The following is a 24548-nucleotide window of genomic DNA, read 5'->3' as shown; positions in this document are numbered from 1 at the left end:
GCCAGTACATCTATAGATCAAAGGCTTCTATTGTTGCTCATTAAGCTCCATGAGAACTCCTCTTTAAGAGTACATTTAGACACTGCCGGCAGTTTCACCAGTCCAATTCCAACTGAGAAAGGTGTGTGGCAAGGATGTGTCTAAATTATTATTATTTATTTAATCTTTATATCAACAACCTGATTAAACGGCTGCAAAATATTGATATCCACGCACCTAAATTAGCCAACAAAAAGATCCTGATGTACGCGGATGACACGGTCATTTTATCTCAAACCAGGGTCTGGCTCAAAAGAGCTTTAGATGTTCTATCATCATATTGCCAAGAGGAACACTTGAAGATCAACCATAACAAATCTAAAATTATTTCCTTTAAAAATAAACCAAGGAAATTTTCATGGACCTTGGATGGACATAAATTAGAACAGGTCAATCAAATAAAATATCTTGGGGTGGTTTTTCAACAAAATGCTGGGAAAACGGCACACATGAGAATGGTAGCTGACTCAGCAAAACGCAGTGAGGTGGCAATTAACAGATTTTTCAGAATGCAGGGAGCAGGTTTTATTCCTGCGGCTTTAAAACTGTATTCAGCAAAGGTTATCCCTCAGCTCTTATACGGGATCCAACTGGGACCTTATGCGAGCTTTGACATGCTAGAAAGAATTCAATCTGGCTTTTTGAGAGCTATTTTTGGGACTACAAGAGGCACCTCAAATGTAACACTGCGCATGGAGGCCGGCCTCATAAAGATCGAATCTCGTGCCTGGCTTTTAATCATTTATTTTTGGTTGAGAGTCCACCTATGTCCGGTGGGCCTAATTCCTAAGTTTTTATCATTAATTCCACAACTGCAGTGGTGCACTGTAGTTAGTAAAAAGTTTGCTGCTCTAGGAATAGTCCCTGAACAATTGCTGGAGTTAGACTTGGCAAATGCTAAAAGAATAGTAAAACAGTGTCTGACAGATATTGAATTGCAAAAGAACCGGGCCTCTTTAACAGAATTCTATAAAGGAATAAGAACTAGATGGGATCTTTCACCAGCAAACTATTTATCCCATATTACACTCAGCAAATTCCGGTGGGCATTTACAAGGGCAAGAACAAATTCTTTTCCCTCTGCATTATTAGCCGGGAGATACAATGGTGTTCCCCTGGAAGAACGCTACTGTAGATGTGGCAGTGGGGAAATAGAATCCATTGAGCATATTCTATTATCCTGTAAAATTCATAGGCAATTGAGGGAGCACTTAATTTTACCTCTGGTCTGTAAACAGCCGGATCAATCTGCTAAACAACTTGTTAAATTTTTACTCTATGAGGATGTTTTAAATTTTAACTCTGTAGCCAAATTTTGTTACATTGCTCTTAAGATGTATAATGAGAACCTATAGAGTTTCTTATAAATTTGTTTTGCCTTTTGCATGTATGGATTGTTTGGTCTAGGACCGTAAATAAAACTTGACTGACTGAATAGTTTTCCTGAGGTAGAGGATGCTAGCAACCTGTCTATGTCCTGCAAAATCATGTTGCACTCCATGTAATACTACAGATACCGGATTTTCTAAATATTGCTGTATAACTTGGTCAGCAGTCAGAAATGCAGGTGGCAATTTATGTACCTGTTCCAGGCATTGTTCTCCCAGAATTCATAAACAATGAAGCGGGATTCATTTGAAAGCTTCTGAATTGAAACACTAAGGAAATAAGTGCAAAACACATTTGATTAATAGAACAAAGCCAGTACTACTGAGTACAGTATGGACAAGTAATAATGCAAAAGTCATTGTTCAACTATGCAGGATTTATTAGGCTAACTTTGCATATGGAACTTTAAATAGTGGAATAAATATTCTACTATGTTGAAATGTGATTTCTTATTTTGCACCTCCGAGACACTCTAGAAAGCTGAAAGATGATTTGGATGAGTAGACCTCCTCCTCCAAACACCAGATTTGGTGGCGTTTCAGGTCTGTTAAGAACATGCACAACTCTGGCTGCTGGATTTTAAGGACCACACATGCAGCACCTGTGTGTAACATGTTGCTTGTCATCCAGCTGGGGTTACAAGCAAGCTTTGTGGTATGTTTGACCCCTATCTGGATTGGAATACAAATCTTTAGGATTAGAAAGCTATTAGGTTTTATTCCATTGCCTAATGATAATTATGCAGCTAAAAAACAAACAAAAGTTGCATTTGAAAAAGGACCAGCAGGTGGCACCAGGGACATGTTGAATACAGTGTGCCAAACAAAGTGGAAATGTCCTTTTCCTTTTCTGAATGCTTGTTGGGTTACTTTGATATTTTTCTTTGTTCCCAATAAACTGTTGGTTGGTTTGAACATCTGTTTGTGCTGGTTTCATATTTGACTTTTCATCTCCATGTTTGTATTCACTGTTGGTTGGTAAGGGTTCCCACATACTGGGGGGAAACGGGGGCGGGTCCTCATCAGTGTTCTCTATCACTTTTTTCATCTGTGTGTGGAATGCAGTTTGTTTTGGGCAGCAGTATCAAGGCAGTGTGCAACACACATGCATTCACAGTTGGGCCTTCCTGATTCAACCTGAGTGGGATCGAAAATTAACTGGGTGGACATCAAATGTGTGAGAGCATGCACGTGCGCATGCCTTAGAGCGAACACTGTTCTGATTGGAAAGAAAAATAGCCAGAGGAGAGAGAGAGAATGTTCAGGGTCTAGTTCTCTGTTCTCAAGATGTTGGAATTGTCTTTATGGACTCGTTTTCTAGTTTTTAATCTTAAATCAGATTATCCAGACACTTTATTTGAAGGTACTTCTAAAAAATTACTGCTTCAGTTTGCTACTTGCTTCATTAGATACTGCCCTGACATGATGGAAGTATTAACTACGTGGATAGCTTAACTGCATTACTTATTACCTTTATATTGCTCTTTGTAGCGTGTTTGTACCTAAGATAATACTAGGTCTCTGAACTTGCCACTGTTGCTAAACACTGCGGCTGATATTCCAGTCCAAGAGGGATCTGCACTTGCTGCTTCTGAGACACCCACTGGGTGCTAAGGATGTGTGGGCTGGCTCGCTTCGAGCTGGGCTTGACATCGAGCCGGCCCAGTTTGAGCAGAGTTTGAACCAGACCAACCCTGGGTTTGAAGGACCGGCCAGCAGGCTATACTTGTAAAGGAGAATCTGACAATGATTTACCTTAACAAGTAAAGGACATTCCACAGAGTAAATGCGGTGGCGGGGAGAGATTAAAAGGTAGTTTTACCTCTTAAAATTTAGGGTGTGTCAGCGGGGGCTACTCCAACCCTCCCACCTCCCATATGACAGCCAGGGCCTGTTGTGGCCCCATTCAGGCCTCTGCATCACCGTGCAGTTTACACAGAAGTCATGATGTCAAGCCCAGTGTCACCACTTATGTGATGATGGAAATGGCCTCTGCGTATGTGCGGATGTCACAAAATGGCCTCCATGCATGCTCAGAGACCTGAATGGGACTACAGCCAGCCTGGACTGTCCTTTGGGAAGCCAGTGAGGAGGTGGTTGGTTGGAGGTGCCGCTGCCTCCGACAGTTCGAGCCAAGGTTGTCTACTCCTGGTCGAGACTGCAGTGACTAGCTAACTAAAGCTCAACAGCACAAATTATAACTTACAATAAGAATGTATATATCCCATTCATTTAGATGCAGTCTTAAAAACTAGTTTGTGCATGCATACCCTGGTTTTGTATAACTGAAAGATAACCCAAAGAGGCATGGAGGAAAAAGATTATAGAAAATCTCATCACTACTCGAAGAGAGGAGACATCTAAAGAAATCGTGTTATTTCTAACTGCCTCTAGGCATTAGGAAGGGCAACAACACATGGGTAACTTATTGAACACACTACAGTTCTGAAATGAAATTTTACTCAGCAAATATCTTCAATTAGTGGTCCACTTCTACTAAGATGACAAGGTTGTGGGCTAGCCCAGGGATTCTCAACGTTAGGTTCCTCAGATGTTAGTGGACTTCAACTCCCATAATCCCAAGGCCCAGTGGCCTTTGGTTGGGGATTATGGGAGCTGAAGTCCAGCAACAGCTGGGGACCCAACGTTGAGAATCCCTGGGCTAGATTGCTTTCCTAGCTTGTGGTCTATATCTTAATATTTCTGAGAGATAATTTAACAAATACTTATTTGCTCCAATCTCGAAGGATTCCACGTTTAAATCTGATTACCGATCAATATTTTAATCATGACTTAAGACCCACTGATATTAAGTGTGCCTAGTTTAAGCGTACTTAAGGTACATAGTTTTTTCTGGATCAGAGCCATAATGTGAGTAGTGTTCATGGGACTCATCCATTAGTGTAATCCTATTGATTTTTGTTAATCCTCAGTGGAAACTCCCTATAGCAAACTCTTTTTCTTATCCTTTGAGGTTAGTAGATGAACTCACTGCAGACATCCATCTTGGGAAGAGGCAGTGTCCACATATTGCTTCAGAGCAAATCGGAACTGCTCTAGTTCTTCGGCTATCACTGACATCTGCCGCTGAACTATCATCATGTGCTAACAAAAATAGCAGGACAATGTGATTAGTGAATATTCTTACTTCTGCCATCAAATCACATATTTAAAAGAGCAATTCATAGAAAATTATATAAATTATAAGGAAGAACCTACCCCAGAAGCCCCCACCCCCGAACACAGCTGCCCATCAATGGTTTGTAACCCCAGGTGAGGTTGATTAACTCAGGACCATATGTGCCATTGTGATGCATTTATTAAGCCAGCTGAAAAGTAATGACTTTGACACCACCTCCCCCTTGATACTTCATGAAAAGACACATTTTCTCCAGCTTTCTGGTGTGCTGCTATCCTGTTGACTGAACTTCAAATCTGTCTTAGGTCTTTCCTGCAGCTAAACAGTGGATTAGAGCAAAAAGGGAAGGATAACCTGAGATCTGTGGAACATGAAGTTGACCTTCAGAGTGAATGAAAGATCCAGGTAAAGGACAACCTTGTGAACGCTGCACAAACCTGGGTTAGAGGAAAGGGCTTCTAACCTGGAAACTTGCTGGGCTGGAATAATGGCTCTAGAAATAGCAGCCAACATCCTGACTGACAGCGCACTTGTAGAAGGACATTATGCTTGCAACATCCATCTAGAAATCAAGTCATACTTTATCTTCATCAGTTCACTGTGTGGAAAAACTACTTACAGATTTTGTGTTTCCTTCTGATACTACTTCTTCTAGTGGCTCAAGCTTTAGTTCCTTCTCAACAGGATGAGGGGAAGATACAAACGGAAGCAACAAAGATTAGCAGTGCACTGGCATAATTTGACTACGATTTTTTCTTAAAACAGTAATTAAAACCCTAGCATGGGGAAAAACAAAACAATTAGTTTGAAAGTCTCCCGTGTCTTCTCCTGGAGTCTCAGAAAATGAAAGGGTGACTTAGGGCAAGATTTAGAAAAAAGATGAATACCTAATCTAATGTCTGTGATTGCTCTTTACACATGGCCTAAGCATGAGCAATATAATTCATAAGTGAAAAGGATCTACATTTCAAAAATGAGGAATCCCTGTCCTGGAGGAAGATATGACTATTTCTGCCATCTTATAATTTTAGAACTTGTTTGCTCATTGCCTGATTTTTAAGGATGGCACTCCTTTTTAATTTTTTCTTAAAGTACATCATCACATTCATGTTACTACCTACTTAATCTTTAGTTTACACACACAGGTAGTGAAATGCATTCTTGGCAACATCCAGTGTAAGTTGGTCTTGATGAAGTCCCATTTGAATTAATGGAACTTTATTAAGTCATGATGAGCTTGTCTCATTCATTTAAATGGTAGAACAAAGGCAGCTGACTTGTACTGTGTTGGACCATTAGTCCATCTTGCTCAGTCCTATCTACACTGGCAATGTCTCCCTAAGGTTTCAGGCAGGAGTCTCCCAGCCCTACTTGGAGATGCCAGGAATTTATCTGGGGACCTTTTGCATGCAAAGCAGATGTTCTACCACTGAGCTATGGCTCTATCCCCATGGGGGTGACTGGTGCTTAGTCATTACTAACTAGTCCAGATGTTTCCCATCTAAAGCAACCATATCACTTTAAAAAGTGATTCTGAATAGGACTTCCTTCCGATTTATGATCTCTGTTGCTGATTTTAAGAAGGTAGCAAAGAAGTGAAGATACTCTTCATTTTTCCAGGAAGCAAACATTTGTTGTTGTTGTTACCCAGGTATGGTTACAGACAATTCAGGTGATAAGGACTGGATACTAGGCATCATCCAATCCCTAAGCTATAAGCTGATAGCAGGTATAACACTGCAGGCAGTCTTTAAAAGTAACATGATATACACAGTGATACACAAAAGCAATTGCAGCTGGTTGACTAAGTTATAATGAAATAGGATTTGCAATGGTACTGTAATTGGAGGATCATAGCCTTCATTTACAAAGACCTCATCCTATTAAGGAAAGGGATTAAAATCAATCCTAATCTTTAGTGTCACTTTCCCCTCTCTAACAAATGAATGCTTGCGCACACGTGCCCTCTAGCAGCTGAAATGCATAATTAAAAAACTGAAAAATAAAAGGCAGGTTCTCACAACTTGCATGAGATGCGGGAAATCTGGAGATTCACCAGCTTTTTTTGAGACCTCTTTAATGTGAAAATACGTTAAAAATAGGTTTTCAAGATAGCAGATGTTTTTATGTAAAACATCAGTTTCAGTGCTATACAAAAGTGGCAGAGTCATCTTCTCAACTCAACCATGATTCAGCAAAAAGACTGACAGCAATCAGCCAATCTTGTTACAGTGTCAATACCTTTACAAACCTCCAATGTCTCATACTCGGAGGGAGAGAATGAAATTCCCAACTTCACATAACAGGAAGAACAATAGAAGGGAGAAAATGAAACAACATAAAATGAAGTTCATACCCACACTCAATAACCAATGAATTTCATCGCTTCCCTCGTTTCTTTTTTGACTTTTATAGTTGAGTATAACTGTTCTATATACATGGCTTCCCTGATTTTCCATTTCTTCACATCTGCTTCCACAGCCAAGGTGAATATATTTGTATTCACTACTCTGCCTTGGTGGTGTTCTTTAACATGCACTGCCCACGGTTTTGTTCTATCTTTGTGCTGTATGTCTGCCAGATGTTCCTTATATCTCTTTATCAGGGATTGATCTGTTTCCCCAATATAATATTACATGTATTCCAAGCACGCCATTTTATATATCATCCACTTTGACACCTCCCCTCCTTATTTTCAAAAATTTGGCAATCCTCTATTTAACAGGATTGCCAAATTCAATGGGACTACTGTGAGTAATTTTCCTCCTCATGGTAGCCACTATTTTTATGTACGTAATATATATGCAAAGAGACAGAGAGAGAAGATGGAGGGTAAGAGGGAAAAGGCTTTCAAAACAGTAGAATTCTAAAAAGTGAGAGTTATCTTAGCACAGTGAACAAAACATGCCGGGGTGGGTGGGTTGTTTGTATATTTATATTTATACATAATAGTATTGTATTAAATTCTGATTATAGTAGAAAAGCAAAAAAAATCCATATAAATTAGAATAGAATGGTGTACATATACCAGCTCCTTAAAAAAAATCTGCAGATATAAATAAGTTATGAGTGTTCATGGAACAGCAAGATTCACTGAGTGCAATCAACAGGTGGAATTCCAGGGGCATCGCTATCATTGGACAAAGGGGGACAAATGTCCCTGTGGTCCTGAGTAAAAAGGGGCCCACCAGCTGAGCGACAGCCTGTTCTTCGTTCCCCCACCCCACCTCTTTGAAGCCCATCTTCACTTTTTGCCCCAGGGCCCACTCCAACCTTGCTACACCCCTGTAGAATTCATATTTGTCTCTGGCATGAAATACCAATACAACCAAAGAACACAAACTGGGAGGCAAACATGAAGTTGTGTTAAAGAGGAAGAGGAGGAGGAGCATGTTGTACTACTCATGTTGGCCTAGTGAAGCAATACAAGCCATTTAGGGTTGCAAAGCAGTTCAAAGAAGAACATACTTCTCTTTTTGCCAATTGCTCCTGCCTCCATGGAAAAGCTAGCTTTGGTGTTGTTGTTTTTTTGTTAATCCATTCCTTGATCCAGGCCAGCTTTTGAATGGGTCTTTAGTTGCTTGTATTCCAATCCTGGAGTAGAGGCGGGGCTAACAAACACCCAGCAGCAAGAGCACTGAAAAGCAGTCTGTACTTGCCTCTCTGTACATAATATCTTTTAAAATTAAACTTAATATTCCTGGAGTGATTCCACTCCACTGCCTTGTCCTCGTATATCACAACTCTTTTCTACATGGATTCTACACTAACCAAGAAAAAAAAGTAGGTATATGGAAAGTTGGCTTATACTGAATCAGACCATTGGCCCAACTAAATCAGTTCAGTACTGTCCACTGACTAGCAGTGGCTCTCCAGTTCAAACAGGGGTCTTTCTCAGTCCTACCTGGAGATGTCAGGGATTGAATTTCGGACCTGCATGCAGAGCTTTTGCTCTACCACTCATCTCCCTTATGAAATGAAATAATCAGCCTCTTAGCAGTTTCACCATGGGATGGAGGGGAACGCAATGCAGGAGGTGCACAGAGGTCTTTGCAGAGTAATGCATACCTTTTGTTCCAGCCTGTCAATCAGCTTCTGGAGCCTATTTATTTGCGTCATCCACTGGTTGTCTTCTTCCAGCCAACCTTTGGGAGATATAAATAATGGAGCTGAAAACACAGCTGAAAGCTAGGACTTGATTTATTCAGCTATCTGTTGGATGTGGATGTCTTCATAAGGTAAGAACATTTTTGAGGTGTTTGACCAAGCCAAGCTCTTTTAAATGGCACTAATGGATAACATTTCCCTGCAATATGAATGCCTCATCACCACATTCCTTATTAAACATACTTAGATATTTTTCAGGCTCTTAATTCTGTAGCCGTTTATGATCATAGTGAGGGGTGATGGGAGTTGTAGCTCTCCTGTAGATGTTGGATTACAAGTTGTAGTCCAACATCTGCAGGAAAGCTGAAGTTGTGCAGCTCTGGGTTAAAATCTTGGACTAGGACTGGGCAGACCAGAGTTTAAATCCCTATTCAGCCATCAAATACACTGGGTGACTGTGCCGCAGTCACTTCTCTCTCTCTGGCTGGCTGAGAGACAGCCTGATTAGTGTTCTTGTGAGAATAAGCATAACCAGGAGTGAAGAAATGTTGGCTCAGTTTATCAGACAGACAAAATACTTTGTCAAGCTATGTTGGTACATCACTCATCAGGACTCTTTTCACTCACCAGGCATCATTTTTCACTCATCACAGACAAGCACACTAGTGGATTTCTGCAGCCCTGAGCATAACCATTTACACCACTCTGGGCTCCTTGAAGGAAGAGTCTTCGTTCTGAGTCTTGAGGCTTTTTGTTCAATCCACCTGTCTCTTATTTTTATTATCCAATCATGGATGTTTTGGCTTGAGTTCAACAATAGGTAGTTGTTGGAATCCTTCATGATGTGCTGTGCAAGGTACTTTTATTTCTTAATTTAACAATGATGTCTGCTGACATGAATTTGGCACTTCTGTTGACTCAGGTTAAAAGAATCTCAGGGGGCAAGAGTAGAAAAAGCCTAATCTGGGCCTGATATCCTAAGGGTATAGCTTCATCTCCCACTTCTGATCTTCCCTAAGGTATTGCTGAGTGAGTGTGTGAGTGAATGAGTGGAAGAAGGAAGGCATGCATGGAGGGATGGATGGAGACCAGATTTTAGACTGCTGACCATAATGTGTTGGTGATTAATGTGTGATTTTAGAGAGCTGACCATCTTTCTGAACAGGGGAGAGCTGAGAATTTTATAAGCTTGCAGTGGAACACCCACCTAATTTTATCCTTTGCAAAGAGTTGTAGACTGCAATGCTGAAAACTATAAACATCCCACCTCACGCAAAAGACATGATTTCATAGTCTGGTCTTATACTTGCATCAGAATAAGATGTTACAAAATGGATTCATAGAAAATTACTTGAAAAACTGCTTTTTCTCCCAGTGGAAGAGCATCTGCATACTTACATGCAGACGGTCCTAGGTTCATTCCCTGGCAGCATCTGCGGGGAGGGGAGGGAACAACTTTTCTTTGAAAAACCCTGGAGAGTAGCTGCCAGTCAGAGAGACACTACTGAGCTGGAGGGACCAATGGTCTGACTCAGTACAAGGCAGCTTCCTGTGTGGTTATGGGCCAAGGCTGCCAGGGTGAGTGTGCCTATGGGGGCTGTCCCTGACTTTTGACACACGTGCACACATACCCCAGGAGAGTTGTAGAAAAGGGCCCCTCCAAAAATTTTCAGCAGCATCTGTGGCACTGCATAAATTTGAGGAGGCCCCAAACCCCACTTTGCAGTAGGCAACACACTAGTATCCCACTTTCTGCAATGCCACAGGCCAGATCTGCATATGCACATGTGCGCACGCACACACACACACCCCACCACTACTAACACTGGTTTTTTTTAAAAAAGGGAAATCCCATTCATGGCTCTATCACATCATGTCTAGCTGGACACTTGGCATTAGCACTGAGTGAATATAGAATATATACTATAGAGTAGGGGATTTTTTTTTAAGCCATCAACTTCTAGCTGGAATAGAATCAAAGTCTTTTACTTCAACCTGAATATGATAGAAAGACAGTGTTGCCCAAGGATATGACAAGCTTTACAAGTTATGTTTACGTTGAGCACATGTTATGCTGAACACAGGTACAGCAGTACACTTTCTATTTGTACCATGCATTTGAGGGACCTGTACCCAGGTTCACTTTTTAAATGTACGCAGGCTCAGTCATTCACAGAAAACCACGTATGCATGTACAGACATCTGTACACTGGTACAACATAATGGCTGAACAGGACTAGTGTCACACAGAAGGTGTGGAGTAAGCAAGTTGAAATTCCATTGCACGCCACCTCCCTGCCCTCACCAATCACTCACCATCCACCAGGCAGATCTCTTTGAGTCTCTTGGGAGGTCTGTTTGGGCTTGGCCTGCTCCCAGATGTACTTGCAGCTGCTGTCCTTCATCACGCTCTTGATCCATGTCAAGGGAAAACTGTTGCACTCACAGAGTACAAAGGACAGAAGCAGCTGCAGGAACTGCTGTCCTTTGTCCCAAAAAGCTGTTGACGGCTTTCAGTATATACAGGAAAGAGCACAGCTTGCTTTATAAAAAGAGAGCTGGGAGCAGGGCTGGGAGATTGCTTACAGATCAGTGTCCAAGGGCAGTTGCCTCCCTTATCCCATAGACAGTTTAAGCCAACCTGCTGTAGCAAGGGCCTCATAAAGGGACCCTCCATATTATATGCTTTTCTGAAATTCCTCCTGCCTGGGCTTAATTTTAAAAGGAAGTGCCCTGAGCTAGAAAAAAAAATGCCCTTGGATCCAAGAGCCCTTTCTCTTAAGTGTAGATGTGTGAGGGCAGATTGCAATGATGGCAAAGGAATACTCAAAGATATGCTCTTATTTGCATAAGGTACATAACGCTGACACCAAACACAAGTTCTGGGGCTCATACGTTTGTTTGTTATGATTTCTATAACACTTAAGTGCGTAAAGTGCTTCGCAATCCTTATTTTAATCATAGCAGCCCTGTGAAGTCAGTCAGCAATATTCCCACTTTAGAAATGAGCAATTGCAGCTGAAAGCCAAAAGGTGAAAGTGGGCTGACTCGGGCAAAAAATGCTTTGCATTTTCATCACTAAATATAGAAGGGTAGCATGACTCTGTAATCCAGTTTAAACCTTGTTTGCCTGGAGTGGGCAAGATCCCAGGTGGGTCTGCCCCGCCATCTCTATGATTGCAGTTCCAGAAGCTGCATGGAACCGCAGTTATGATGCCATTTGCATTCAGACTTTGGGCTGTGGCATCCAAACCTCTGGTTTCAGTGGCGGACATTTGTGTAAATAGTAGGTTTAAATTGGAGTTTGGCGAGGCAAACAACAGGACGCTTTTGGCTCAAATCCATGGCTGCACACATTCGGACATAATGGAGTTCCAAACTCTGCCTCGTTTAACTCAAGTTTTGTGTTACATCCAAATGTGGCCAGAGTGTCAACTCCAGAAAGAGTGTTTTATGTTCTAACTCACCAGAGGCTATCAAAATGCAAACAGCACCAGAAAAGAAACAAACTTTGCTGTGGGCAGGGGAGTATAAAATCAGGTTAGGGAGTGCAAAAGGACCTGCAAGAGTGAGGGTCGAAGCTACCAGAAGCAGAGAGGAAAAACAGCAGAAGAAAAAGCACAGGAAAAAGAGAGAGGTTTGTTTTCTTACATGGATATGACTTATATCTTTTTTATTTTTCAATGAGAAGGGGTAGCACTGGCAAAAGCAGGCGGGTAGGCAGGCACCAGCCTAATCTGGAAAAGTGGTGGTTAGGCTCAGCCGACCTGGGCCTAACCACCGCGAAGGATGCTAAGCTGTGTTGGAAAGATGTTTTTCTCTCCCCCAAATGAGGGAGAGCCACCACTTTAAAAGGTGCCTTTTTGCCTAGTTAGCAGCAGATACTTTAAGATTTTCCCTATCTCTTAACTTTACATGCATTTGTTTCTGTTCTGGTTTGTTTTAACAGAAGATTTGTTTGTTTAACCAGTAAATGTGTCTTGGATGGTGTGTGCAAACTGGTGCACTCTCCTATTGGCATATGACAAGATATTGCACCAAGGTTTGCCAGAGAAATGGTTTTTGATTGGGGACAGGGTGTCGCTTTAGAGCTGCTCCACACATGACTTTTAAAATATGTATATCTAAGATTGTTTAAGTGTGCACTTAAAAATGTCAGTGTGTGAATGAAACAAGCACATGCAAACATTTGTTTCACACAAATATACTCAGCAGAGGGCAGTGACTGACTGCAGCTGCTCGTGAAGCATACGCTGGATGACAAAGACCAGATTGTTTCTGTGTAATATGTGAAATGGTCCAAGGGATACTAACTTACTATTTCGATTTATATGGCTTGTTTTTGTCGGTTGAATTTTTTTTTTTTAAGCTTGTTTATGTTAAAATACTGGAAAGCAAAAACATTCCTCTTATTCTTTAATTACCTGGGTTAAAAAGAGGGCTGACTGGAGAAAAACTGTTATTTCTCTGGAACCTTCGACTTGAACGTCTTCCTGGCTTCTGAATAGTGAGCACTTCTGGCTTTGTTAATTCTTGTCTTAAAAACAGCAACATAAAACAGTTTATGAGAAACTCTTTATTCCAAGTCTCTTTCAAGCCATCTTCATGCATTCATGACATTGGCTGAGCTGCCATAAGTCACAGAATATTCACAGACATTCTAACTGCAGGGTCTGACAGTGCAATCAACTTTGGGTTGGGGGGATCCTCCAACACAACTTAGGGACAGAAAGTGGCTTTGCGGGGGACAGGGCTGTCTTTGGTGCATGAATATGAAATAAACATTCTGGCAGGTGTTACATAATAAAGTTAATCTTTGAGAAGAGTAAGTAGCCTCCACAACAATCACCTAACCAGTGTATCTCAGCCCACACATACAACACACCTGGTGCCATGCTGCATTTCTGGTTCAGCTGCACATTTAGCACAAGCAGATTGAATAAATCTCCTCCTGTAGTGTTTAGCAGAGTTTCTTCATTGTCACCAGATCCCTATGGACAATTTTTACTCCACAATAAGAATCCCCTTTGAAGAGAGTGCTGAGGAGGAGATTTATTTTGGCAGATCTATCAGTCTCACTCATAGTGGTTGACATCCTCACCAGCCTTGCTGCACAGGCAGGAGAACCATTTTTACCAGTCTCTCCTTCCCCTAGAAGCACTCTTTAGAACGCAAAAATATGTCCCTGAAGGCTGCGAGACCCTTGGGTACATATTCATGAGTGTTAAACGGGTGCTTCTGGGGGAATGAGAGTTCACCTAAAATCACCTCCCCCCTCCATGCAGTGGGACTCTGGATTGCTAAATGCTGTGGGGGTGCTTTGTACACAGCTGGTGAGGATGTTGGCCAGTGTTTGTGGAGTCTTTCCAACCTTCTCCTCTTCAGATGATGAACCGTAATAGAACATCTAGGCATGTCAACTGAGCATGCAGAACTATACCAGTTGAGCATTTAAACCATATAATGTTTTGTTTTTTTAAAGTGGTAAACACACCAAGAGATGAAGGCATAAACATACGCGTTATAAAAGAAACCAAAAGAAAACTCTGTTCTGGTACCACATTAGTGGTAGTTGCGGAGTTAGCACTTAATATGTTTAAATGCTACTAGGTGAGAAATCTGCATTCATGTGCTTACAGCTGAATCAGAACCATGATAGAAACCCTTTCCCGTGGATGGATAATCAGACTATGACCATTATCAGAATTAAAGCTGCCTTCCCCAAGGACTTTGGAAATGGAATTTTGCATTGGGAATCTTGGCCAAGAATCTGGAGTTCAGTGTCACTTGCAAATTTTGACCTAGGCAATGGGGAAGTTAGCTTTTAAAGTTGGCCTCTCCTGGGTTCTCAGGAAAGGGAGCAGGATAGGACTGTCAAGGCATAAGGGTTATCCATACTTTACACTATATGCATGTACGAATGGATGTCTGTACATGTACACACATTTGTATGAATCTTTCACATACATATTTTAAAAGTCAAATGGGACTAGAGCCCTTGAAAATGTAGCGTACAGATCACATGTACTGCTGTACGAATGGTGAACGTACCATATGACTCACTCTGCATATAAGATGAACAATTATGTACCCTGTGCGCAGATTACATGTGTATTGACTAATGTGTGAATAGAACTATAGATCACCACTTACTGAGGGCTTGTTCTGATCACAGAAATCTCAGGTAAACACTAAATCCCAGATCACTCAGCGGTATGCACTGCCACAGAATCCACCATGTGTTTAAAAAACCTCCAACTCCCTGTTAGTGCCTCACCAACTCACCTTTAACTGGAATCCACTGATGGAGTTCAAATCTCAGATTCATGATCCCAGTTAAATGTTGGGTTGGCGCAGCTGGGATTGTGAAGTTTATTGCTTTCCACATGACATACTCTGTGGAAGAGTGCAGGGCTCGGCGACCTGGGACTTAACATTTACCAGGGATTGCTGTGAAGGTGAGAACCACCCTTGAGTGTGTATCTGTCCACAAGACAGTGTCTTGTGACTGAAGGGACAGTCTGTGTGAGATAGCCTCTTTGACGTCTGTGGGCTCTTGGAAAGCAACTGGTCAACATTATCTTGTGGAAATCTCGGAGCAGATTTCAATGTATAGATATCTGGGCTCTCAACATATAACAAAAAGGGTTTTTCCCCTATTGCAGGGTCATAATGAGCATAGCATTATCCAGCCCCAGTTTCTCTCCTGAATCACTGATATGCTACCATCAGGGGTGGGTGGGGAATCTCACTTTTCTTGACGGGTTTGTTCCTCTGTTGTTTCCAAGGCACACTCGAGGGAGTTGTGGAGAGATTGTAGCTGATTCAGTGTTTCTTTCAGCAAAAAACGAGTCACAAACTGTTCCAACTTAGACGCTTCCTGATAATTCTAAAACAAACAGATAAAATAGACACCAGCAGAAAAGAGAAGCACTGGGAGAGATCATCAGGAGATTTGGTGCAGGGTGTTATCAGTATGACCCAATTTTTTCTCTCCATGTAAACATCATCAGGAGAAGGCATAATCTCCCTAAATGCCTGCCTGGATGAGAGGTTACAAGCTGAGACTGAATCCAGATAAGACAGAGGTACTTATTGTGTGAGGTCGGAACTTGGGAGATGATTTTGATCTGCCTGTTCTAGATGGGGACACACTTCCCCAGAAGGAACAGGTACACAGTCTGGGGGTGCTTCTGGACACAAAACTCTCCCTGGTGTCCCAGGTTGAGGCAGTGGCCAGAGGTGTTTTTTATCAGCTTCGGCTGATATGCCAGCTGCATCCATTTATTGAGTTAAATTACCTCAGAACAGTAGTACATCTGCTGGTCACCTCCAGGCTACTGCAATGCGCTCTATATGGGGCTGCCTTTGTACGTAGTCTGGAAATTGCAGTTAGTCCAGAATGTGGCAGCCAGGTTGGTCTCTGGGTCATCTCGGAAAGACAATATCATTCCTATCTTAAAAGATCTACACCAGCTGCTGATAAGTTTCCGGGCAAAGTACAAGGTTTTGGTTATAACCTAAAATGCCCTAAACAGCTTGGGCTCTGGGTATTTAAGAGAACGCCTTCTTTGCTATGAACCACACCACTCATTGAGATCATCTGGAGACGTTTGTCTGCAGTTGCCACCGGCTTGTCTGGTGGTTACTGAGGGACGGGCCTTCTCCATTGCTGCCCTGAGGCTTTGGAACACACTTCCTGCTGAAATAAGAGCTTCCCCATCTCTGACAACTTTTCAAAGGGCAGTCAAGACGTATTTGTTCACCCAGGCTTTTAACCAAATACTGTTTTAATAGTGTTTTAATAGTGTGTGTTTTTTTAAGTAATTGTTGAAATGTTTTAATCTTTTTATTGGTTGTTTTTATTCTCTTGTAAACTGCCCAGAGAACTTGTGTTTTGGGTGGTATTAAAAAATGTTAAATAAATAATATTTCAAAATTGTTCATGCTTTCTGCTACAGAGCAGCTATGTACAACCCCAAGTCCACAAACCCAAAATCAGACATGTATGTTTCTACTATGGTTCTAAAGTGCTTTCTATAATAGTACAATTTATATTTTTACCGTGTAGTCTATAGATTTGTTGTTGGGTTTTTTTCAGAAATAGAGCAGTGGAAAAATAGGTAATAGAGCAAACTGTGTGCCATGAGGGGAACACAGTGGTGGGCTTTGTGTCACTTTAATTTTTCAAACACAGGCTGGGCAGGCATCTATCAGGGATGCTGTTGCAGTTTCCTGCACTGAGTAAGGGGTTTAGAAGACCTCCAAGGCCCCTTTCAACTCTGACATTTTATGAGTGAACTGACTGTGTGCTGCAAGAATTTAATCAAATAACTAGCTGTTCCCATGAGATCAAAGGACTCACCTACTCCATCCATCCATTCATTCATCCATATACTGTGCTCACCATTGATCAGGATGAGTAATTCTATCCCATCTGCTTTGGGTGTTACTGAGCATTCAGTTATTGCAATACAGAAATGCAGAAACATGACCTACTCTCAGAGGAGGCTGCTTGTTGCTTCTCTGTGTGATTCACCAGGCTTACCTTCCAATCAGAAAGCACAGTGACTCACACAGGGGGTGGTCACCCCTGAGGAGGAGAATGCTTAATCTTACATACTACGGTATTAGAGTAAACCCACTGCCTGTCCTGTGCAGATGTCAGGAAACCATGGCTAAAGCAGGAGGCAAGAAGAGGAACAAGAAAAAGAAGCCAAGAACTGGCTTTAATACTTATACCAGTGGTTCGCCACCTGGGGGTCTCCAGATGTTTTCCAATTTATTGTGGATGGGGATTATGAGAGTTGTAGTTCAGCAACATCTAGAGGCCTCCAGGTTGGGAACCACTGACTTGTATAATCAATTGTATTGTAACACAAGTTGTTATTACTGGGCAGGATCAAGACTGAGCCAGTCATGACTAAGCACCACTTCAGTGAGACAGGTTAGTTATGACTTACTTAAAGTCTCATTAGTGGTCCTGCCCACTGAATCCCTGAGGATAAAGGCAGTCATCCTGGTTCCAAGACATGGATGGGAGTACATACTGTTGTACACTTGCTGAAGCTAAACAGGTCTGGCGCTGGTCTGTGCCTGAATGGGAGACTGGGAGACATCCAGAGTTCCATGGCGAAAGGAAGGGGGGGGGAAAGCAGGATATCGATGCTCTGGATGAAATGATAATGGCTGACATGATGCACAGCGTTATGGATGATGTATAACCCTACTGTGGGGCTGCTGCACCCTTCACAGGCAGCGTTGGGGGTGTGCAAAAGGGGCGGTTGGGCAACCAGTGCTTTTGCAAGTCTCTTCATTGAGGACACTGGGGTCTGGGAGCCATCTTGAGTTTCATGATGAAAGAAGAAGAAGAGAAAAGACAGGATATCAATGCCCTGGATGAAATGATCATTCTGGTTACCAGCTGACGTGCAGCGACATGGATACATACAACACAGCACTGTGGGGCTGCTGCACCCTTCACAGGCAGCGTGGGGAAACTTGTAGCCATCGTTGCCTTTGACTGATGCAGCAGCCCTGCAGCACAGCACTGTGCATTATGCTGGCCATCTTTAGAAATCCCCTACCTGATTATAGGTACTATTTCAAATGTATTTCCCCCCCTCCCCTTAAGCCACAAGTACATGCTGTTCTGCTTGTTTTCTTCCTGCTGCAAGATCAAGCAGTTGTTGAAATCCCAGCTGTTACGCCACCCCATGAATCATGAATATTAATTGTATACCTGGAGGCATTAAAATTGTCACCTGCATTTATTTTGCATGCATGAACATTAATCAAGCTGTGATGTCACCAGTCAAAATAGCTGCTACTTCTAAAGCGAATGGAGAAAATCCTTGTAGGATAGATTATCTGTCACTCCCTTCGGCACTGCTCTGGAGGCCAATACCAGCTCTGTGTGAAAACATTTGTAATGGCCTTTTGAGAGTGACAGAACACATTTGTAGCAGAGCGCACTGGTCCCAGTAAGGCTAATTTCTGCCTCCCCTTAAATTATTTGACATGTCTGATCTAATTGGATTAAAGCTATATCTGGCGGACCTAATTTCATTGCCGAAGTGAAAAGCTTTGATTCCCTGTGACACAAGGTTAGGGCAATCCATGGGAACATTGTCATGAAGGGCTCTGGAATTCAAATTCTCCAGCAGATGTCTGCTCTTGAAATGATCATCTTTGATTAGCAGGATTCTTTGTAACAGAACAAACAAAATATAGGCAAAGGCATTATCAGAAGTTTTTCCTTGTTTGTGTGAGAAGCTGACATAAAAGATGTTTCACAAGGATGGATGATCAAAGAGTGTTCAAATGCTGTAAACATTACAATTTTCTCCTTCAGGAAGAAGGGGAAGAAGAATTGCTCTTCAGAAATCTGAAGAGGTAGTTTTGGGACACACCAGAACAGGCGATTGATATACCACTAGAATCTATTCCCCATGCCCACCATCTCATATAGATTCCAAATATAGGCCTAAAAGCCTGAACCAAAGTACAACCATCTTGCAACAGAATACTGAACTCATAGTTGCTTTTAGAAATGCAGATGGGCTAACCATCCCTCTCTTTTCTGTTTCCTTTCACACCAGAGATGTCCCTGGTCTTTTAGAATGTAGATGCACTGCCTCTAATTGCTAGCTTCACTCCTATGAGGAAGCATAGTTTCAGCCTTGAAGATAACAAAAGAACAATAACTAAAGGGGCTCTGATAGGCTCCAAGACTTCACCAATAACAAACCTGTTGACACATAAGTAAGATATGGCCAAAGAACTAAACAAAAAGAGGTGGAACAAACTGAATTACAGAGCTCTGGAAACTGTTGTATGTCAGTGTGGTGTCAACTGCTTGTTGTTTGATGCAGATGGAGATTGATCTACATATGTAATTGCTAAAGTGTCTTCTTTCAATATATTCTATGTCATAGATATGTAGAACAAAGAACTTAGAGTGCCTACAATTCTGTAACTTTGCTCTCGATTTGGGTTTGCCCTGCCCTGAGTTGCCTACTATCTGCAGAAGTAAAGAATTTAACACTTTTGTGTGTGTGTGTGTGTGTGTGTGTGTGTGTCAAATTTGCTGTCGATACCACCCAGACAAAGAACTGGATTTTCGGTATATCACGATGTCACAGAAAAACCACTGGCTTGGCTGAATTGCTAGTTCCCAAAGTGCACCCATGAGCCCTACTTCTGGTGTTAGAATGACTATACAAACAGTGGGTACGTTGTCGGAACCCACCAATGTTAGCATATCCTACTTGTGGTTTGGAGGCTGGCATTTGTAACCACGGTTTGAAGTTGACTATCAGTGTTGAGTTTGGAACTGCAAGCAGGGTTGGATATGTGGCCTTGCTGGGTTCAGACAATTTGCCCAATATTGGCACAGCCAGCCATCCTCATATTGGAAGTTGGGCTTGTGAGTACACTCTGGGAACCGGCAGTTTGGCTGAGTTGCCAGTTTTCTGTTGACGTCATAACCTGCCCATATTTTAAGTTTCTACCTTACTCTATTCTAAAGACTTAAAGGGTTGTTTTCTTTTGAAGAAACTTCTCCCTCATGCAAATCTTTCCACCGAGTCACAAGGGTCATTGATAAAAGTATTTTGCGCATGAGAAAGGAGGGAGAAGGAACGGTTAACTTGAGGCAAATTGTTACAAGGAGGCAGGAGTCATGAAGGGTTGTGAAAGTGTAATATGCTTTGTGGTCTATCCTAAACAGATATATCCCAAATCCTTAAATTTTGGATAAACTTTACAGATCTGTTTTAAGGATTATTAATGCATTATTATTAGTTTAGCAATTAGCACAAAGCAGCCTATCACTATGTTTTCATCTGACAAACTAAATGAGTGGCCCCGGATGTAACAGAAGAACATTAACCTTCAACTAACCAACCCCACACAGAGCATCTGTGCGGTGCTTTTGGGCCGGCTGTTTTCCCCTCCCTCTTCCTCCTGCCCCTCCCCTCTGGGCCCGCGCTCTCCAACCCTCCTCCCCTCCCATTCCTCCCCCTACACAGAGCCGTGGCGGGTGGCCAAGAAGGGCCCCTCTGCCGCTGTTTTTCCTCGCCCCCATCCGCCTGCCGCGGCGGCTTTTCTCTCCCCCTGCCCGCTGCCTTTCTCTCCCCCCTGCCCAGCACAGCCTTTCTCTCCTCCGCCTGCTGCCCGCAACCACCTTTCTCTCCACCCTCTTCCGCCGGCCACCGCCAGCACTTTCTTCCTCCTCTCCTCCTCAGTCCTCACTTCGGAACTCTCGCAGCATGTCGTGAGAGTTCCGCCGCCAAATCCTGGGCACACATGTCCCAAGAGAATTAAATATATAGATAATGAACCTCTCTTCTCTGTCTTTGGAACTTGAGACCATCAGAGTTTGCGGGAGGGACCCAGACAACTCAAACTTAAAACCTATCTGTTTGGCCAGGCCTTCCAGGATTTTGAATTTGTTGTACATTGTTTTTAACTGCTGTAAGTGTTCGACCTGGTTCTCCAGGGTTTTTAAACTGTTTTAAGTGTTTACGCATTTAAAGAGCTAGTGTGGTGTAGTGGTTAGAGTGCTGGACTAAGACTGGGGAGACCTGAGTACAAATCCCCATCCAGCCATGATACTCTGAGTGACTCTGGGCTAGTCACTTCTCTCTCAGCCTAACCTACTTCACAGGGTTGTTGTGAGGAGAAACTTAAGTATGTAGTACACCACTCTGGGCTCCTTGGAGGAAAAGCGGGATATAAAAATGTAAAATAAAAATAAATAATAAAATAATAATAAATGTTTTAACTGTAAATTAGTTTTATGCTGTTTTTATAGTTTTGATTTTAACTGTTAATTGATTTTAATTGTTTTTATTTTGATGTAAACCGTCCTGAGCCTTTTTTGGAAGGGCGGTATATAAATCGAATAAATAAAGGTGTTCTTGAAGTTTGAATTTGGATACAGAGAGGCAGACTGAGAGCAGGGAACTTGTAGCTGGAGTTGGTCCGAACAGTTGCTCTCTAGGAATCTGATTCAGTGGCTGTGCTGTCTGCTTACAGGAGTCTGTTTGCTTCCATTTGTGCTCTGCTTGTTTCTTTGTAAGTAAAGCAAATATTATAAGGACACCAGAAGTCTCTGGTGCTCTCTCATCAAAAGAAACCTAAACTATCTAGTACTGGTGATGCATTTCTCACCATTCAGAAAAGTGTGAGAACAGGAATGGAAGGAGTCAGGTTGCAACAAATAATAATGCACCAAACGAAATCCCAGCGAAGAGCGACAAAATTGCAAGACCAGTTTCCAGAAATGCTATCTTAAAGTAACTGCAAAGGACAGTTAGAAGGTGCTGTATGAGATGAGAGCTGCGTTGCAGCAACAACTACAAGGACTCAAAGCTGACCTGGACCACCAGGTTTAGGGCAGAGCTCAGGAGGACCATTAATCAGATAAGCAGTTTCAACAATGAAGTACTGAAGTCAGTAGCCAAGAGCGAACAGCAGCAACACAATTTGGGTTCTGTGCAAATTCAACACATGGAACCACCAGCTGAAGTTGGTGCAACTAACATAACCAGTCAGGTGTACTGACTTGAGTGTTGGACTTAGAACAGAGGGAGCTGCACTCAAATCCCCAAGGCTTACTCTGCTCTGGGAAGAAATGCCACTCAAAAGCCAGTTAATGCCACTAGATAACCTAAAACGCTTGGCATACCAACATTTCAGGTTCTTGAAAATTCCTATAAACCAGTGGTTGGCCTTGGGCTACTAACATTTTTCCAGCTTAACAACCTCACAGGGTTGTTGTGCGGACAAAAATGGGGATGGGTTGACCACAGAAGAGTGAGATAAAACTGTAATAAGTATCACCACCATACTCTCCCCCCCCCCGTGTTTTTCCTGAGATCTTTGAGGCAACACCTCATGTATTTGTCCTTCTGGATGGAAAAGTGAGAAGACTGAAAACTAAGAAGCAAATGACTGCATTTCTGCCTCTTTCTATTCAAGCCTAGTAGGAGTGTATGTAATTGCATTGTTCTGAAGAACCAATTTTAACAATTTCAATAAACACAAAGAAAGTAGAAGGTATGTTTTCTTTTGATGATTATTGACAGGGAGAAAAGTGCATTATGTTCTCTTTTATATTGAAAAAAACTCTGCAGTCATATACCGAAAACTATATTGATTTATGTGGGGGAATTACAGTTTTGAGAGTTCTGGATGTTCTCAGAAGCTCTTCCCTTGCTAGCTGCAACATTTTAACACCGGCTTCTCTCAACCCTATAGATATAAAATGTGGGCAAGAAATCAAAGGGAAGCCCCAGGAGTTCTTGTTATTTCCCCATGCAGGGGAAAACACTATTCAGTATACAAAAGGAAATATCCACAGCTCCAGATTGCTTTCTTCCCAGCTTCAGTCCTTGATATTTTTTTCATTAGGCTTGCAGCTTTCGCCTTCAGGGGCCATTGTGCTTATAAATAAATTAAATACCAAACCGTGTACAGACTACAGTGTCCCACTGCTTCACACTGCTGTAATAAAATTACATGGTGACATGGTGCTTGGAGAAGAAATATATGACTTTCTGCTATGTATCTGGAAAAAACAACTGCTGGATCCTTTCTCCTCTCTTTCGATGGGACAACTTCCTCATTGTTGATCAGTGCCTTGGTACATGGATTCATAGGCCATCTTGGGACATAATGCCAAACCGGAGGCAACCATGCCAGAGGTTCAGATTTGTGGACAACAGAATTTGTGAACTTGTGGTTTTGAGTACTTAAATAGTACTCCGTTTAAGGTCACAGTCCTGCAAATGTACATAGGAGTAAAACCCGTGAAACTTACTTCCAAGTAAATGTACAAAATATTGTGCTATAAGTCTCATAGGAATGTAACTCCAGATGTCAGTCTACAATGAAAGGAAAGTCTTTTTAACTAGCTCCTTTTTAGGGTCCATTGCCACAGTTTATTTCGGGGGTAAAGTTAAAGTAAAGTTGTGTCGTCATCGAGTCGGTGTCGACTCTTGGCGATCACAAAGCCATGTGGTTTTCTTTGGTAGAATACAGGAGGGGTTTACCATTGCCATCTCCTGCACCTTCCTATATCGCTGCGGCCCAATATAGGTGTTTCTCATAGTCTAGGAAACGTACCAGCGGGGATTTGAACCAGCAACCTCTTGCTCCCTCGGCAAGTTACTTCCTTGCTGTGCTATTAGGTGGCTATTTATATTGTAAAGATTCCAGGAGCGTCTTTTCTTTTGCCAGAGCTTTGGAAACTATCAGCACAAAATGGCAGCTTGGGGACATAGAGCCAGCCATAAAATGGCTTACTGAACAAATTTTAATTCTACAGAAGAAGGGATTTTAACATCAAAAACCCCAAATTCCAGGAGAATTTTACTGCATGACAGGAGGGGAGCAAAAGGCATAGATTTGTGAGAGGAGGGGGGATTGGAGAGAAATGAATGGGAGAGAGAAAACCAACCCTGAGTATCTGAAGAGAGAGATTGAGAAAGATCAAAAGTGATGTGGCCATGCACCACTCAGCCAGCCAATCAGATTTGCAGTATTAGGTGGAAGAGAAAGGAAGGAGATGCTGGAGTAAACATCTGGAGAACTACTTCATATAAGCCTGGGAACTATCAGTAGGTCCCAAGCTACCTAATGCCCACCCCTGATTTATATTATCAAGCCCAGCTCCACCTTGAGAAAGGATGGTCTGACATTTGTCTGACTAAAAGCGTTAGGATCAGTGCAAAATGACAGAACATTGATACAATAAGTCATCGTCATTTCATGTTGTTTCGCAGGACTGCTCACAGAAACATTGTGTCATGTAGGCTCCATTCTCTCTCCAATACTTTAACATGAAACTGCTGGGAGAGATCATCAGG

General features: G+C 42.2%; 1 protein-coding gene across 3 annotated transcripts in view; it reads right to left on the bottom strand.

The window, feature by feature from the left end:
- Positions 1-24548, bottom strand: part of NECAB1 (N-terminal EF-hand calcium binding protein 1) — an 87116-nt gene that overhangs the window by 4727 nt on the left and 57841 nt on the right. For all 3 annotated transcript variants that reach the window (XM_053246324.1, XM_053246325.1, XM_053246326.1), the window contains 6 exons: positions 15426-15562; positions 13098-13210; positions 8635-8711; positions 5186-5239; positions 4420-4532; positions 1623-1697 (listed from right to left, as the gene is read on the bottom strand). In XM_053246324.1, the coding sequence (XP_053102299.1) occupies positions 1623-1697; positions 4420-4532; positions 5186-5239; positions 8635-8711; positions 13098-13210; positions 15426-15562 (569 nt within the window). The remainder of the gene's footprint in view (positions 1-1622; positions 1698-4419; positions 4533-5185; positions 5240-8634; positions 8712-13097; positions 13211-15425; positions 15563-24548) is intronic.

This window comes from Hemicordylus capensis, chromosome 4 (assembly GCF_027244095.1).
Source record: "Hemicordylus capensis ecotype Gifberg chromosome 4, rHemCap1.1.pri, whole genome shotgun sequence".
Classification (NCBI taxonomy): domain Eukaryota; kingdom Metazoa; phylum Chordata; class Lepidosauria; order Squamata; family Cordylidae; genus Hemicordylus; species Hemicordylus capensis.
The sequence above is the reverse complement of the archived record's forward strand: the minus strand, read 5'-3'. Positions and strand labels throughout refer to the sequence as shown.